The sequence below is a fragment of the Etheostoma cragini genome, chromosome 9, assembly GCF_013103735.1.
Source record: "Etheostoma cragini isolate CJK2018 chromosome 9, CSU_Ecrag_1.0, whole genome shotgun sequence".
Lineage (NCBI taxonomy): Eukaryota > Metazoa > Chordata > Actinopteri > Perciformes > Percidae > Etheostoma > Etheostoma cragini.
In genome coordinates this window covers 17,228,104-17,247,021 of record NC_048415.1, presented here as the reverse complement: position 1 = coordinate 17,247,021, position 18,918 = coordinate 17,228,104, and the positions used below count along the sequence as shown (strand labels likewise).

General features: G+C 42.3%; 1 protein-coding gene across 2 annotated transcripts in view; it reads right to left on the bottom strand.

Annotated features, from left to right (window-relative positions):
- The window catches only part of LOC117950219 (zinc finger protein GLIS1), a 76,590-nt gene that overhangs the window by 28,548 nt on the left and 29,124 nt on the right, over positions 1 to 18,918 (bottom strand). For both annotated transcript variants that reach the window (XM_034881016.1, XM_034881018.1), the window contains exon 4: positions 16,979 to 18,527. In XM_034881016.1, the coding sequence (XP_034736907.1) occupies positions 16,979 to 18,527 (1,549 nt within the window). The remainder of the gene's footprint in view (positions 1 to 16,978; positions 18,528 to 18,918) is intronic.

The following is an 18,918-nucleotide window of genomic DNA, read 5'->3' as shown; positions in this document are numbered from 1 at the left end:
TCATTATATGTCAAGAACCTAAATATGAGAGAAACCGGGAGCCATGAAGGCATTGAGTCTGATAAATGACCAATGATAAATGGTGCAACTACTGCAACTTCAAACTCTTAAGTTTATTTATTTATAAGTATAATATCTTCTAAAATAAAAACTTCCTCACTCATAAATCTCACTCAAAACCAACTTCTTCCAAAGGGCTAATCTGACCTCAGTGCAAATGCAACTACATTGACAAACTGTTGTGGAGGTGCTGCAGTCTCTACTGTCCATTGTAGCCTGACCTTCAGTAAAGCCTGCTGACAACAGGTCGGGTTACGGCCAAGGAGAGAGTGACACCATTCTTCTAATGGGCCTTCAGCTTCATCTACGCTCAATACTCATCCCTGGTCTCCTTCATTCACTTACACAGTACAGGCAGGGCCTTCTATTCACAGAGGCTCCATTTAATATAGGCGAAACCTAAGCCAGGCATGGAAGAGCCGTGTTGGGTGACTAGGCTGATCTGTGGGTGTATGTGCCTGTGTGGCTCAGTAAGAGAGTCTTAATCTGCACGATTATGGCGACACAAACGCAGAGCTCCTGCAGTTTGTCAGACTTCTGAGTCGATGAGTTTGGAAACAAAAGCATCATTTTAACATGATGACATGACAGATGCTTTTTTTCAAACTAAAAATTAAAAGCTTGTGAAGTTGATTTTATTAAACACAAAACTGGGCAAGTGTATGTGGACCAACATTATAGGATGGGAGCGTAATAATGCCCCAGAGAGAGAACAAACCTTGAAATTTTGGGTATCCCTGATGCCAATACATTGCTTGAGTTTATAAGCCAAACTTCTCAAATGCATCAGTATCAGTAAAAGCATCACAATCATCATCATCATCATCGATATAAGATCCTGGATCACCTAGATAAAATACATTTTCAAATGTGCAAAATTATGATTTGACAAGAGAAATGTGACAATTTTTGATACTCACATTTCTATCCCAAATTACAGTAGACATGTAGGGCCAATTACACCCCCCCACTACAAGACAAGATGTGATCAGCTATGTTTTGCCCCTGTGTGCTGTGTGTAGTGTGCCTAAAGCTGAGAGGAGAAATGCATAAAGAAAGTTAGGACACACATGAATGACTGCTTGACCAGACAGCATCACAAAAGTAACAGTGACAGGACCGGAATGTAGAATGAATGAAATACTTCACCCTGGATTCATCAACACAAACACATGCACACACGCACATGCACACGCACACACGCACAAACACACATTTGTTCCCAACTTCAGCATACATTCATGGAAAAATGTCTTTAGGAATTCACATTGCACAGTAATGTACAGCGGAAACATTATTCTAAACTTGTGCCAATCCAATGTTTCGGCTGGAAATGAGAGACGCAGCAAGGATGGGAAAGTTTAATAAAACTCTCAGTGCAGAGAAACATCTACACTGCCATACCAGTTATGGCAGACGCGTTCCATGCTGACTGCTGAAATGCGGCGCCGAGAATTTGAGTTTGGAAAACAAACACAGCTATTATTGACGCGCTAAATGTGTGTATTTATGTATAAGGGAATAATCACTCTTTCATTGCTTTCTTTTCCGCAGTACAAATTTGAGGCTAAATTATAGTAACGGGTCCATGGAGGAAACCGTGTTAATCGTATAGAGCGTATTATTACTCTGGAAGCTGGACTAGCAGGGAGACGGCTGAGTATGAGGTTTTCCTGCCTGCTGGGAAACCAATAGGCACTGCCACCCTTAGGCATGGACATTACCCAGAACCCTGCATGAACGATTTTATGCTCCAGCAAGGTGTTTTAGTGTGGCCAATCTGATGGTTTAAATTACTTCTTTCAGTAAGTTCATGGACTGTCAAAAAACCTCCTTAGGTTTTGTATTTGATGCATGCAGTGATGTGTGGTCAAATTCAACATTGCTCCCGTTACTGAGGAAAAGGGTTTTAACTGGGTTGTGGGCAGTGTGATGTCTTATTTTGACAAAGGTGACACATGGCAATTATACATCCCAATTTATGGGTTTAATGCCAACTGGTTGACCTAAAAGTGTTTAAAAATAATATCTGCATGTTAAAAAAAGGATATATGTCAGTAGGTTCCCCTATATTATCGGTGAGGAGTTGCCTAATATAAACAGTTTAGAGAGAAATGAACACATAGGTTAAAGTGGTATAAACATTAAGTCGTGGTGGCTGAGGCTTCTGACACAGAACTAATTTTACCTTTGATATTATCTTTGAAAACAGTTTAGACAGCGCTAATGACATTAATTGCTTTAAACATGTTTACTTTTCCTCTCTGAAACCTCCATCTAAGGTAAACCGGCAGATCACTGCACAAGTGGAGAGGCACAGGCAGCGTGGAGGGATTTGAGCCCTGTTTGACACCGTCTCACTCTTGAGTAGGGTGTTCAGTAGCTTGGTAAACATTCGGTATGACAGCAGGGTCTTGACATGGCTGAAGGGGGCGAGGGTGAGAGCAGGTTGAAAGGGTGGACAGGCAGCTGATCACATAAGACAGATTATGGGCCCAACATGCAGGATAGTGGAGGTGTGGTGGACCTGAGGCCTTCATGGGAAATGACTCCTGACTGGCAGGGAAAAGGCCAAACAGCACCTGGGCTAAAAGGCAGCAGTGTCCGCCTCTCCTCAAATGCGGCGGCTCATTAGCAACCGGCAGGAGCTGTGGATGATGGAAACAAACTAGCCGTTATGGAGGGGTGTCGGGAGGAATTATGGCTGTTGACTGTAGGCCAGAAATCTGATTAAAAACTTTCATGAATGATATAGGAAGATAAATGCAGAGAGAAGAGAGAATCAGAGGCAAGCGTGAGGTTCTTCTCTTTGGAAAAATATATATACCTAGGGATTTGCATGTAAGGTCATTACTTACAGGAGTCATTTTTTTCACCAAGATAATATCCAGGATTTTCTCCCCTAACAGTCAGGCTTGTCTAGGTTTGCTATATATGCGAGGGGATCTCTTTCAGCGTTAATATATTTCTCTGGCCCTGGGCAGTAATTGTAGATCAGGCCACTGACTAATGATGGGGAGATGGCATTCAACTGTTTGGCTGCTTACTAGCATGACATTTACAATTACTCATATTCAGAGACCCCCCCCCCAATAAAATAAAAAGGTTCTCAGATCCTAAAAGCCTCCACAAATCCTCCACTGTGATTAGTTTACCTAATACATCCAGGCTCCTTTACTGCCAAGCCTGACAGACACGATGAAGAGGAAAGAGTATTGGTGGAAAACACTGCCAAATAACACACGTTATAGGGTGGCAATGCTCGAAAGCAGCCTGTATAACTTTATAAGTATAAAAAAAAATAATAAGTTGGTTTATCACAAGGTGTCTTTCTCTGCCCTGACCAACGAGGAAAACCACCAACACTTCAGGATCTGTTCGGAGGGAAGGCTGCGGAGCAGAGTGCCCTGGCTGCGGATGGGAGGAACATGTGCATTTAATCTGCTTGCTTCCAAATGCCCTGTGGCAACCACAGCAAAGAGCAGAAAAACGTAAATGGATGAAATTATATCCATATGATTCAACGAGACAGCTAAAGAGAGGCAGGTTTCTCATGCGCTTCGTCAGGAGTCAAAATTGAACACAGCTTGGCTAAAACATTCGCATTACATAGTTTACACATATCATTTCCACTGCAAAGCAGGACCCTTTTAGCAGCCAGCCTCATCTGTTGCTAATAGGGCTTCAATTTGAATCAAAAGATAGGGTTTTTATTCTCCCTTTGTCTCAAAGCAGGACAGATATTAATTGCTGTGTTTCTCCTTGAAGCATATTTTCTCCCTTGCCTTCTGCACTTTCACAAATTTTTTAAAACCATTGATTTATGAACGGTGAGATATGAGCACACACAGCAAATGACTAAAAGTGAGGGAGTGTTGTCCAGATGCGAATGAACAAACCGGCAGAGCAAGAACTCAGCCGATAAATTGCTGGGAGGAAGTAGTCATGTAAATGACTAAAGAAATTGTTCTTAACAGCCATTTTGCACTCAGGCCTGAATGGTTTGGGGGCCAGATTAAAAACTATGTGGATGGCACAACAGGAAGCATTGGTATGATGACTAAATGAGCCTGCTCACATAATGAGCATGCCCAGCTGTTTTGTTCCTTTGACATACTGTTTGCTGGAGATTGAGGAGGAAGTGCAGTGATGGATCTGAACCCCTGTTCCTGTAGAGGAGGCCTGGCACAGTGTGAGCCTGGCTGCACAATACCATGGCGAGGCTTCATGGAAGCACTTAACCTACTGTGATTTAGAGGCCTTCATTCACATGTCTACCAGCTCTGCAGCCCTGCATCAGATTAAAGAGCTAAAATGTGATTTCCTCTTAAAGCGGGCAGCCTGGGGTTTACAGGTTCACCAGGTTGAGGAAAAAAAGGAGAACAAGGTCACATTCTCAAAGAGATGTAGCGGACTGACAGGGGAAAGGATATTTCTTGTGTGTTATAGTCTAGCGTTGGCGGAGAACCAATCTGACTTCCACCTTAAGTCTTCTCTGTTGCCTCAACATTTTACGTTTTCCTCCTGGGCAAAGGCTTGGGTTGTCGAGAAAATATGTATACACATACTTTACACTCAACAGTATGAACACGGGTCAGCTGTACAGCTCCCTTGGAATGTACTTCTAACAAACAATTGATCACGTTTCTGATCACCTCCATATCAATGCTTCTTAGTGAGACAGGACACTATTTGGACGCAACAAAACCAGAACTAAAACAGCAGTTTGCACAATTGAGGCTTTTAAGCCCTTTTCAGAAATGAAACCTGTTGAATTGCTGGCAACATCTATCTGACCAACAGAATAGATTTCTTTAGCATTTGCACATATCATACTATGGGTCTCCATAGTGGCCCTATTCAAACAGGACAGAACTGTAGTGTTTACAAGATATTTGGCCCAGCAGGAGTGCAAAAACATATTTTTCTTTTAACTAGCTGCCCTTGGATACATTTACAAATCAATGTTATGATTAATTAGGTAATTTGGATTTTGGCCCCCTAGTTATGAGTTATGAGTCATTTAATTCCTACTTGTTCACAGGTATGTATGTATATAAAACATTTAGAAAAAACTGTAAAATATTAAATAAAATAAAAAAAGTCATAATATGGTGTTGTAAATAGGGACTTGGCTGATGATTAATATGATTTTGAAAGTTTTTAGCCCTGCACTGTGCGGAATAAAATAACCAATGAAAACTAAAGTTAATTGGTCATTTGCTACGGGAAAAATCTCACAACTTAAAATTGGCTTACGGACACAATATCATGGTTTATTAAAGTGATTTTATTTCCTTGAGCAGATAAAATTATTATTAAATCACACAATAACTACAGTGTTTCTTTTTTTGAATTTAACCTAGTGTTGTTGCAGCCTTTTTGTGAATGTGACAATTGGAAGTGTTATTAATGTTTTGGGTCTGCCATAGTAAGATAGTGGTCTTTGTCTCAACACTTTTCTTTCCAGAGCCTTAATTGTTATTATATTAGTTTTATTCCTTTGCAAAACAGAGCACTTGAAGATTGAAAGATGATAATTTTTTGTATAGTAAAGGTTGAATATTGGCTAATATTGGATTTGGGGTGTTCACTTTAGTGAGGAGACACACAAGGAACAAGTTTCCCTACAGGGACGTTAAAGTATATCTTATCTTATCTTACGTGATCTTGTTAATGCCTATTCAGTGAAAGGTTTCTAAAAGAGCCACCCTACTTTGTCTCATGAAAGTGTTTATTCTGACAAACCAATCCTAACAATTTATAATGGCTAATTAGAATGCAGTACAAAGTGTCCAGTGCCACAGCCATTAGTAACCATTAAGGCATTAATTATAAACCCATTCAAGAAATCCGAACCCGCTATGAAAAAGACAGACTGGGGGTTGCGCAATGAAAAACTTAAACATGATCTGTGTTCTGAGCCGGCGCCTGGACTGGTGTTACTGGCAGTCAATGCAGGATCCTGTTTGATGGGCCTATGAGCTACGGCGTCCTCTGACACCCGGGTTTCAATCTGTCCAGCACCTTTCACTCACACCTGCCTCTATTCTCACACTCGCTTTCTCTCTCTGTCTCTCTCTTCTCTCTTTTACCCCCTTCTGCCAATAAGCTTCTCTTGCTCCAGACCTTCAATGGGGTGATCCACGACTCAATTTCATATTAGAACTAATGGGGGGTGATAGACACCAATTCAGCAACAGCCAGTATTGACAACAACATTGTGATTAATTGATTGACTTTATTGCTCTTTTGTTAGACTATTACACAAATACAGTCCAACATGATGATAAAGTCCAATTCCATGATAATTGATAACTGGATTATCACGAACGTCCATCATTTACTCCTTCTTTGCCTCTCAGTCTGTCTAGCATTGTAACTTTTATATTCAGGCTTTTATTTGACTGTAACATATGACGGAAGCTATACTGGGCATACGTTCATCATGTCAGCTCTTAATCCCAAGAAAGGAAAGGGCTCTTAACGTTGATCTGCCTTGTCTACTTCTACCGTAATGTCCTTAGTTTCCCAGAGTGAAATTTGTCCAAACTAGAAGAAAATGTGTTACGTTACTGATTCAAAATGCAACATGTCTTGTGATTGCATTTAATTTTTGGTCTACTGAGGCTGTTGGCAATGAAGACATTTTGACATTGCCACAGGTCTAGAAAGCTTGATCTGACAACACCTTATTAACAACCATGAATAAAAATGAAAAAATCAATGAATACCAGCATTAATCCAGAAAAACAAAGTGTATTACCAGTAGCTGTTATCTAATGGAATGACAGTGTTTAATGTACACAGTTTTAGTTTCAGTTAAATGCAAACAGGAACACTGTAGCTTTCCCATTTTGTGATTTCAGATGATAAGGTGAATGTATTTTTCAAACTTGCCTACTGACTTCAAATTCTTGTTACAGAATTATTCTATTAAGCTTGTAGAACATTCTTATGTGACAACAACCTGACATATTGAATACCACAGTGATCCTTTGTCATAGAGACTTGTTAGGTAAAGAAATACAAAGCCCTTCTCCCTTTTTGGCAAACCATTCGTTGTCCACACAAGGCAAGAGTTGACACAGCTGTCGAAAGACCTACTGTAGCATACACTGGGCGACTCTATAACTCTGACGTGATAACAAATAAACAGTGCAGAAGCGCAGTGAGTTGCCAAGCCAAATACCTTAATGCCAGAAGCACTATAGTATTCAGACAGAAAACATGCCGACAAAATTAAACAATAGGTCAACATGGCATTGTGATCAACACCAGCATTAGGACTCAAGCAGGGTGCAGGGGAGGGAGTGTGTTTGTGCAACTCTCTGGAGGGAGACCAGACCACAAAGCTTTGTGGGTAAAAAAGCGGCTGCCCAAGAAATGTGGTGCAACGGTGCCCCTAGATTTGTTCACTCCTCAGCATGCCAAGGTTGTGTACTTTTCTGCTCTCTGCGGGTTTCAGGGTCCAGTTTCCAGTTATGTGGATATGGCTGGTTGCAATATATCAGACTGTGCTGGATATCAAGTGTGACAAGTCAAATCACGCCTCAGGCGTTTTCAGCGCGCACATCACCTTTCATTCACATTTCAATAAATCAATTGACCACATTTCAGTATATGGCTCTCCATTTATATTCAATAATTCAGTCCACACTACCACGCCTGTGCCCTCTGTCCTATAGGAAAACACATTTGTTTGAGTACAAAACCACTCCCCATTCCTGTGCAATTATGATGGACTCAAGCAAGCCGCCAATGGCAGAAATCCCAAGTCCCACTATTCACTGGCATTCTTTGGTAAACTTTTTTATATTTATGTAATATTCCCTTCAACTTTCTCAACAGACATATGCTTATGTTTATGCTACATGTCAAAGTCCCAGCCTGGTACTCCCACACAATTTGCCATTAACAATGCAGGTATTTCAGAAGACACCATTTCCCCCATATACAATACGCATTTCCTGGCTGTACTTTAAATCATCCATGATTCTATATTTCTTGGCTTAATTCCTTTCTGAATAAAACTGGCATACTGGTTATACTGATGTTTTGTTTGTTTTGCCCCTGACAAAGATGCAGTGTGATCTAAATGACAGCTGCTGCGTGACACAGTACAAAAAGATTGTTGTCATGAAAAACTGGAAGAAAAGAAGAAAAATGAAAGGAAATGCTCTGACTTAAAGGCTTCTGACTTCTACTGTAATTCGGCCTGAATAACTGAACCAATCTGGTTGTAAACCTCGCATAAACCTTTTTACATCAATATTAAACCAATTCCAAAGCTGAAAAGACTGAATGTGAAACAGATGTTTTTAAAAGCGAACAGAAAGCGAAAGGGCTTCTTTCTGGAGCTAGTTAGAGATCATTGGGCTGTAAACCTCTATGGTGAGAGGTAAATCCCAACTTAAATATCAGTCTTTGTAAAATAAGGTAATTGGATCATTCTGTGTATTGTGTCCTGATATGTCCCACTGCAACAGATCATTTAGTTCTGTCTCCCTTTAACCCCCCCCCCACCCCATTCTCTTATTATCAATCATTGTAGTTGATGTGGTTTTGGGGAAGACTTACTGTTTTGATATACGTGCCATAATACACCACAATCCAAGCCTCAATATTCTACTTGGATCTTTCCATTTGGATTTCTTGTCATCCTCTCACCCTCTGGTGGGCATTTGAAAACACACTGAAGGTCTTGACAGTGTAAACACACACAGGTCTCAGCTTGGAAAGCTTGGTCAAATTGTAACAAACACTTGACTTGTGTGTGCAGTTACTGTGCTAATGCTTCAAAAATGCCCTCAAGTCTGCATTCAGTACATACCAAATCACTTGTCATGCATAAGGCCTTGTGATGAATTCTGGGCAAAAGTGTCATTTTTTTTGGTATGACCTCAGTGGAGCTGAATTGCCGGTCTGGCTCCGTTTCTTGCACCCTTCACTTCTTTTCTCAAACATTCAAATTAAACCTGGCACACTAACCACAGAACACCGCAGTGCATAATTTTAACTTGACACTCTAAACGTAAACACGTCTTTCGCTACATCATTTATCCATACTTCTCTTAGGGTTGATTTTGTACGGTAGCAACTCGTATATATTAGCCGCAGGTTTAGCCTAGTCTGGTATGGTGCAGCGTGGGTCTGGCTGGGTGGAGGGATACTGTCGTCTTGGGTTGTGGCGTGGCCCTGAGGCAGAAGTGGTCCCGGTGTGTATAAATTTCCTTCTTGTTTGCTTGTTTGGTGGGCGATGTAAAGCCGGCCAGGGATAGATGTTGCACTGGACTCGCTTCTCTGCAGTGCCCTCTGTCACATTGACAAGTCAGCAAAAACTAAAACAAACATCTGGATGCTCTAAGAGATTTACCTCTGTTCAACACACACACAGCACATACACCACCAACTGACCAGTTCGGTGGATATGTTTGTGGAGTGGCTACTGTGGCACAAATTGTGCTTGGGCACAAAACAAGGCCAGTGTGTGAACGGGAGGAGTGGGAGAGGATGGTAGCCTCAGAGGAGAAAGGACCTGTTATGTATTTGCCCCGTAAAATGCCACAAATATACTTTGGCTATATTTATCTGTTTGACTGTAGCAAAGTTAAGCACACCTCCACAATGTACATGATCCATGACGACATACAGCCAAAGAGCACTACTATTGAGCACTAAACCAGGAAAGACCTGGTCTAGAAGTGAGTCTAAAAAGGCACATAAACTGGGTGCCTAAGCCCTTGACCTAAGATTAGGATCCCACGGCTCTTTTCCATCCATCCATCCATCCATCCATCAGTCCATCCATCCTCCCTCTCTGTTCTGCATAAACTGGGTTTGCATCCCTGCAGCAGCCCCCGAACATGACGGAGACCCACCCCGGCGTCTTCAATCCGATGTATTAGTAAACTGATCTGGCTCAGTAGAGAGGTTAAACTGATTAAGGTTTTGGATGGGACACAATTATGACACAATCTCTGTGCAGCGTATAACCAGCCCCAGCCCTGAGTCTTCAGGTTTCCGATACAAGAGCGTGATTAAACGTTAAGGAAATAGGACAACTCAAAATACTGCATTCCAGACAAATGCAATTATAGAGTGTATCACATGTAGTAAATCCTGCATGCTTTGATACCTGGTTAGAAGTTGAAGGCAAGGTAGCTATAGACCTGTTATAACTTGAATTCATTGTAGCAGTGTACAATATTTTAAGAAATGCACCACTGCTTTTGGCATGTTATCAGTATTATGTATTTCTAAAGCAACAATTACCCAGTGCATATGCCAAAAAAGTTCTCATGCAGAAATCATAATTTTGTCAATTGTTCAATGAAAACGTACTAAAAACCTATTGATGATGATGTACATCATACAGACTAAGGAAGATAGAGCAACTGAAACATGAACACTGAGTTAAAAACATAAAACATCTTAAAATCCCCAAAATGTATTGAGCTAGAATGTTTGCACCATGCTAACATTCAGTGTTAGCATTCTAAATGAATAGAAATGACATATTTATGGTATTTGATATTTGATATTGATTGATATTTATCTATCAAAGCACAAGTCTTACATTTTAACTTTTTGTTGACTTTTGCCTTTCAGATCAATAGTTTAAATGTGAGGATGAATACTCACTTTCCCTGTTAAAAGGGTCACTCTTTTAAATGATGACATGAAATGACTGATCATGTCAACAACAGACATATAAAGAATTTGATCAGAATTTATAATGAAATGAAATGATGACAACTAATTAAACATACAGTTTTTTTATTTCATTTAATTTGAGTCATATTTTGATTACATTTAAATTATTTAACTATATCCTAACACATCACAAGGTTAATATTATGTACAGTACATCACAAGGATACTCAGTCAATGAATAGCTGAAATATTAAAGAAATGATTCTACAAACATAATGGGATAATTCTGTCAGAATTCTATATAAGCCCTCCAGTCTCACTGGCCCCCTCATACCTCACTGACCTCCTCTCCCCCCACCAACCCTCACGATCCCTTAGATGCACCTCAGCTGGTCTCCTCTCCATCCCCAAGTCCAACCTCCCCAGTTTGGGGACAAAATCCCACCCCCAAGAGATGGGTGACTCTGAGTCCCTCACCATCTTCCAGTCCCACCTCAAGACCCATCTCTTCACCTCTGCCTATCCGTAGGCCCACGCCCCCCCTCCCTTTCTACCTGTGCCTGGATATGTGTTGTTTTCTACCCTGGAAAGCGACTTTGGGTCCTTAAAAAGCACTATACAAATTAATTATTATTATAATACATGATGTAAATGTGCTGTATTTATATAGCGCTTTTCCAGTCTTAACAACTGCTCAAAGCGCTTTTACATCTACAGGAAACATTCACCATTCACACACATTCAAACACTGTGGCCGGGGCTGCCGTACAAGGTGCCACCTGCTCATCAGATAAACACTTACACATTCACACTCCGACGCACAGCACCGGGGGCAACTTGGGGTTCAGTGCCTTGCCCAAGGACACTTCAACAATGACTGCAGGGGCGGGGATCGAACCACCAACCTTCCGATTAGCAGGCAACCACTCTACCACTGAGCCACAGCCGCCCCACCCCGTGATGACAATGACAAAAAAACATCAGTTACATCAGTATTTACTTGAAACAAAGTGTTTCAGTGTCTAGCTAAAAAAGATTCAGAGGGTGCAGCAGCAGCAGTGAGTGATAAATCTATAAAAGCGGTCCTAAATTCAGATCTAAATGATAGCTATTGGGAGAGAAAGAAAGAGGGTGGTGGGGGTGGTGTTGGTAAACACTTGACTACATTACTGCAAAAGATTGACTGGAAAACTTATTTTTTGGCCTGACAAGAAGTTGGCCTGGCCAACTCAACAAGGAAAACAAGCAAGATCAATCTATCCAGTGCTTGCATTTGTATGCCAAACCATCAGTCGCAGAGCCCCTTCGCCAGCAGCGTCATCATACAAATATCACATGTGGACTATTTTGCGTTACTATTAGCGTGACACCAAACTGCCAAGCGGCACAGCACACCTGACAAGAAGACAGAGGATAACCAAAGAATGCGGTTATGGGTTTGTAGGAAAAAATGTCACTATCTAGCTACCTGATGAACTCAGTTGTCTGGGGAATGACTGACAAAGTTCATTGTAAAAAAAAATGAATGCATAGGAGAGGCACAGGGCCTTCAGATAAGGTGCCATAAGTTGATCTCTGACAGGTCTTTATTTTGTCTGACATGCTGAATCTCGCCTATTGTCCCTGATTACATTCAGTGAGCCATATACAGACCTCTCCTCTCACAGTACACTGGAGTAAATATGTGTATAGCCCGAGGAACCAGTTAGCCTTGAATTTTGTGTTGGTAATTTGGTTTCCATTGTTCTTTTGGTCAGTTTGAATGTTTGCATGTTGTTGCTGATGGGTGTAAAACATAGTGACTTTAAATCCAGAGATTTTATATGTGTTTACACGCTACTTTAGGGACTGAGAACAATTGTTAGCATTTAGTTTCCCTAGTTTCTGAAATACCAACATTTTGCAGAAATAACAATTGCGTGTCTGTCTGAGCCTCTTTGAGTAGGCTCTTTAGAATCGCTTTGGGATCTTCTACAGCAAACTGAGCTCAATACATCTTCACTACAGGTTAGTTTGGGCCTTGTGGTTCAGAATCTAGACTCTGAGATTGTGGCCTGTAAGTTGTCCAGACAGGCCAGAGTGTCAATGGCTCATACGGGTACAAACACATTAATATCAACGTCACTCGCCACCCACACCCAGTGCCCAGACGGCTCCAGTTTCAGGCAGCATTCAGAGGAAAAGTCGGGTCATGTGCTGAACCTCAGTTTTAATTAGCTAATGGCACTCCCTGTTTCATCTCCTCGTCTGAGCTGATTGCTCACAAAAGACTCCATTTACCCCTGAAAACACACGCCATCTTGGCACCGGCCCGCGCTCCATGTCTATACGTCTGCTGCAGAGGGATTTTGCCACTCTCCTCCAAAAATCAGTCTATTAAATCTAAATATATATGTTTGCTGGTTTCACACCATTGAAAAAAGAGGAAATTCCATGATCTGCGCTTTTTTCTAGCAGGCCTTAACATCCAACTTTCCTTCAACAAGTGGTTGACTGAGTGTGTCAGTGATTGTTTAAGTGTTTGTCTGTGTTTGTCTGTTTGTGTGTGTGTGTTTGCGTGTGTGTGTTTGCGTGTGTGTGTGTGTGTGTGTGTGTGTATGTGCGCGCCCGCCTGTGTATGTGTGTCGGCTGTGTTTTATCATTGTGAAAGGGGCGGGTGGCTCTCTGTACATATAAGTAAGACTGAAGTGCGTATCTACCCTTTTGTGGAGGAATTTACTTTTGCCTTTTAAATAATTTGTCAATTACATCACATTAATGGTGTGAACCCTGGGAGAAGAAATTAGGAACTTTGATCAAATAAAAAAAGACAATGATTCTGTAAATTAACATCGACATGCTGCATAATGTTCACTTCTCGATCACCTTACTTTAATTACATTAAACTTAATAAGCATTTCTTTTCAGCTAGGTGCAAAAATAAAACTTTAAATGAAGCCTTAGTATTGATGCCAAAAGCATCTTAACAAAACTACCTTTGTCATTCACACTACTTCATTCTGAATTAAAAATGCTTTATTTCTCCAAAAGACTAACTTTTAAATTATGCATGTAAATGAATCAGGTTTCATGACTAGAACCATTTTATCCCACAACAACATAGCCTTCTCTCATAACATATACAGCATGCTATTGTATTAAATAGTTTTTTAAAAAAAGTGAGCAAAAACCCTTTGCCAAAGAAACCAAATAAACACAAAGCACAACGCTGTACTGCTGCCTGAAGTCACTCTGCCATGTAAACACTCAGAGAGCTTCATGGTTTAGGAGGATATTTTCTGACCTTCATAGCTTACAGACTAGTGTTCAGACACTTCAAATCCGCGGGGCTGGCCTCTGACAAAGCAGAACAATATAAAAGTCTGGGACCATGTCAGGTCTACTCTTGCTGGATATATTTTTAATATTTATGCAGACAGGAAAAAAATGTAATAAACTAAAACAACAAGTGAACTAGGCATGAAACACAACAGGATATTGCAGAGAGATTATGTTGTTTCCTTCTCGCCCGTGAATCCTCAGTGCTTGCCTGCCCTACACAACAGCCCAGGGCTGGCTTTAATTGGCAGGAGAGAGAGATCCAAACTTATTTTCTAAAAGGTAGCAGAACTTTTAAAGAGCCACAAACTTAGCCATCTACATATGGAAGGAACTGACTTTTTAAATGCAGAATTTCTTAAAAATATTAGCAAGGTACAGACTGTGACAGGCTGATTCAGGGGTCGGGGTACAACTTGTGATAATGACTTTTTCCTGCCAAGACGCAGCATGAAGCAAATGCTGTGCAGCTGTGTGAAGAAAAAGAGATATAGTATGTGTATATAGAGAGGTGAGAGAGAGAGAGAGGGAGAGGGAGAAAAAGGAGAGAAATGTGTTACGTTTGGATGTGAGGAGAGCTCTGTTTCATGAGCGCCTGCTGGAAAGATAATAAGGGGATCAGCTATGGTTTTCCTACAGCATTTGGTCCTAAAACAGAATGTCTCATATGCTTCCTCTATACAAATTGCAAAAATTCTTAAATACCTTTGTCTATTGCATGAGCACAACAAACACAAGAGGCATCAGTGCTTGTGGCCAAAAAGCACACAAGCTTTGATAAAAAAAAAAAAGGATTTGTGATGGACAAAACTAAAATACATGAGCATGCAGGCCTTTTCAAAATGCACAGAGACACTAGGTTTTCTATAAGTACATAGTGCTTACTTAAATCCGTATAGGCTATATACAAACACAAACACAGCTACAAATACACATAGAGAGTGTGTTTATTTTCTCTGTCCCTCCAAGTTTATCTGCTGAAGTCCTAGATCAACATACATTCCATCAATGCTGATTAGATGTGTTGATTCAAGCTTGAAAACATTTCACCTTTATGTTTATGTTCTGTCAGTAAAGCTGGAGTGTTACAACCCAACATACTGTACACAGAATCAATACTTCCTATTGTGAGAATGAATGGAAACAATATCACAATTTTCCCATTACTGCATGGCTGTGAATGTATGTGTGTGAATGTATGTGTGTGTATGTGTGTGTGTGTGTGTGTGTGTGTGTGTGTTTGTGTGCGTGTGTGTGTGCGTGTGCTTCAAATGAGGGTAATCGGAAGGTTAGGTTGTGCAACAGAGTTTCATAGTGCCTCATGTCCGCAGACAGAATCCAGTGGCTCGTCCACACTGAGCCGAATTGTTGCAGCGCTCACATATGGTAAACATCTCCAAAAACACACACATACACAAACCTTCACAGTGACACATTCAAGTATACACCTACAATGTATTCATATACAAACATTCACTCAGTGTCTATTTTCTGTGTGTGACCCAAATGTGAGTACAGTCCCCACACAGCGCTCCAAAGAGCATCAACGATGACGACGCGAAAAAAAAGACGGATGGAAGTCTTTCACACAACACTCCTAATGTAGAATTAACAGTTGGGAAACGTACAATGCAGAAAATTACTTCCAAATTTTTAGTTCACACTGAGCCGAGGAAGCAGAAACACTAATATACAGGAGTGACGCAAAGTAGGCGGAACAGCAGCAACAGTTTGAGTTTGTGTCTTTTTGGCTTCAATCGGCGTTCAGCTCATAGTGCACTAACAAGTATCAGAATTAGTCAGAATCAACATGAATTACTAATACAGCTCCACAGAAAACTGCCAAATGAAACTTTCTATTAACAGACCCTCACCTCAGCTAATTTCACAAGCCACTGTTTCTTAGAAAAATAACAAGACCTGTATTTATTTCTTAAAAAAAGAAGCCTGGAGATAAAACAGGTGTTGTAGCAATATTGCACACTCCCGTTTTTCAATAATTAGGATTTGGATGGGTTCCTGAACTTGAAGAGGACCACTTCTGACAGGGGCTTTGGGTGAAGCCATGAATTGAGCAAGACTAGCAAATGTTACCGACTATGCCTCTGTGGCTCCCTTCTCCAGACTACTACATTTCTCCTCATGTTTGGCTTGGATATGAAGCCAACTCACTTAATACTTGTGGGACAGCTAAACATTTAAAGCTCCCATTTAAAAGGATCAAGTGTAGGCATTGTTTGGTTATGTTAACCATATGTGTTGGCTTTTCATGATCTGAATCCCGTCTCAAAAAACAGAGTGCTCGTGAAAATAAACATGGCTTCTCCCTACACAAATTGTGGACTAATTGTGTATTTGGACTAAATCATTCTTAAGGTTGGAGGGCTTTTTCCATTTGCTAAGGGACGCGGGGGAGTGACAGCTTGACATTGATTAGTGTGTTGACTTGTGGAATTGGAGCCTTACCTGTAAAGAATACAACCACAAATCTATTTATACTGACGAGGTAGTGCTGCTCTTACAGCAGCTCACATCTTCAGAGGAGAAAAAAAAACCTTCCACTAAAAACACACGCATTATAATCATAACTGTTTCTCAACCAAAACAAAATAAAGGTTTCTGTTGAAAAGTAATCAGCAGTGAAGCAAGTCCAGTCTTGTTTTTGGACACAATGGGCGTGTATTATAAACCATCTTGAGGGACTGTAATATGTGCTTGTGTTTAATTGAACAGATGGTTGCAATTATGGAACAAACTACACTCATATTAAACCAATAACTACAGCCTAATATTTTCCAAAACAAAGCAAAGATTAGTAAAAGCAAGACAACTGACTATGAGGGGATTTTGAAGAATACTGGTTGGCTGTTTGTGTCTGTGACACTAGTTTTTGGGGGCCTGGCAAGTGTTGGTTAGATAATTTGACAGAACCCTGATGACTCACCATACACTTGTTAGGCTTCTCTCCGGAGTGGACTCTCATGTGAATGAGCAGCTTGTAGCGGGCGTTGAAAGGCTTGTAGCGGCGAATGCAGCCGGCCCAGAAACAGGTGAAGTCCTCACCTTTGCGCTGGTCAATGTGGACCTTCTCTATGTGCCTCACAAGCTCCTCCTGCTGCTCGTAGGCAGCACTGCAGTCAATCCAGCGACACACCTGCTTATCGACCAGTGCTCCTCCTCCGACTTCTTCTCGCTCTGGGGCTGAGTGAGACCCAGGAGGGCCTCCAGAGGTCGGTTTGATTCCCAGGGAAGAGGTTGGTGCTGTTTGCTGGTTTTGGTGGTGCAGCAGGCCCCCAGGACTGGGCCCCACATATTGGTGCAGGTGGTAGGGTGGAGGCATAGCAGGGCGAGAGGGGTGGTGGGGCTGACAAAGGTGCCCACTACGACCACTCAAGTGATGGAGATGATGATAGTGGTGCTGAAAGAGTTCATCTTCGCTGGGAGAAAAATCATCCAGGGGCTCCTGTTTGAGGGCAGCCCCTGATCTTTGGCCCCCGTCCAGGATCGTCCCGGCTTCAGGCCCCGAATGCAACATCCCAGACAACAGGGCCCCGCTCATCAGTAGCCCCAACCCGTCCGAGCCTCCTCCTCCGCCCAAACCTCCCCCGGCTGTTCCTCCAGCCCCACGCCCCTGCAGCATGGAGCCCCGCTCCTCACACAGCACCTGGCTCTGCCCTTGGCCCTGCTCCGGCTCCACTGATGACACTGAAGAGAAGGATGAGGACGAGGAGGAGGAGGAGAGGGACAGCAGGCAGGTGGCAGGTGAGGATAGCTGACAGCTCTCCTGTAGTGTGGCCTGCTGGGGGCTGGCGTGAGGTGGGGGCCTCTGGGGGGCTTCCCGAGAGCAGGAGTTAGAGGGTGGGGATGTAGAAGAGGAGGAGGAAGAGGAGCAGAAGCCGGCACTGCTGGCGTGGCTGGGCGAGAGGTTAGTGCGGAAACCGTTGACGCAGGCAACCATCGACATCTGGGAGGAGGAGCAGATGATGGCGGTGATATTGATCTCCTCGGAAGTAGTGCCAGTAGCTGACGGGGAACCTGTGGCAGCAACGCTGCCAGCGGCGGTGGATTGTGAGGCCAGGGACAAGCAGTGTCTCCTCAGACTGCTAGCACTGAGCAGCCGCGCTGAATGACGGGAGCCAGTTGGGGACAAAGCCAGTGGGGAGGAGCCATCTTCATTATTAAACGGTTGCACTGTTTCCCCCGACACAGCACTACCTACACCGCTCACTGTGCATACGCCACTACTGCTGTTGCTAACATGAGGCGCTCCAACCATCTCGTCTCTTGTCATCCCCAAGACTTGGCCTGCCCTACTGTTTGGAAACCCGGCCTGGGACGTGCTGTGGCCCCCAGACGCTGTGTTGGAGATTCTGTAGCCCATTGAGCTCTCCTGTTTGATTGGGTAAGAGAGAGACGAGCGAGCCCCGTTGGCATTGCCGCAGCCCAGGCTGGGTGAGGCCCCCGGCAGGGTCCTCTGGAAGGCAGAGGAGGATCTGCGAGGAGAAAATCACACAAAGAGGAATATGAGCGCTATTAGCTCACCGGCTGATGACAGATACTGGCTGGTTTATCCTTTCCACCAGCAGCACTGTCAGAGTTTAGTCTCCTGCTTGCTTACCCCTCCTCCAATCTCTCAGTTAACATTAAAACCATGTAATGACATGGTTTTAATGTTAACTGAGGGATTGGCTAAATGAGTCCCACTGACCTAAATTTATATTTCAACCAAGTCTCTCATTCATTGTGAGTTACGAAACATACATTAACATTGTGTAGGATGCTGATGATCCAAAGTGTTTTTATGAACAAATGAAACTGGATCTCCTGGTAGTGAGAGGATATGAATGGGCATTTATGACTAAGAATAGAGAGGGGGGGGGGGGG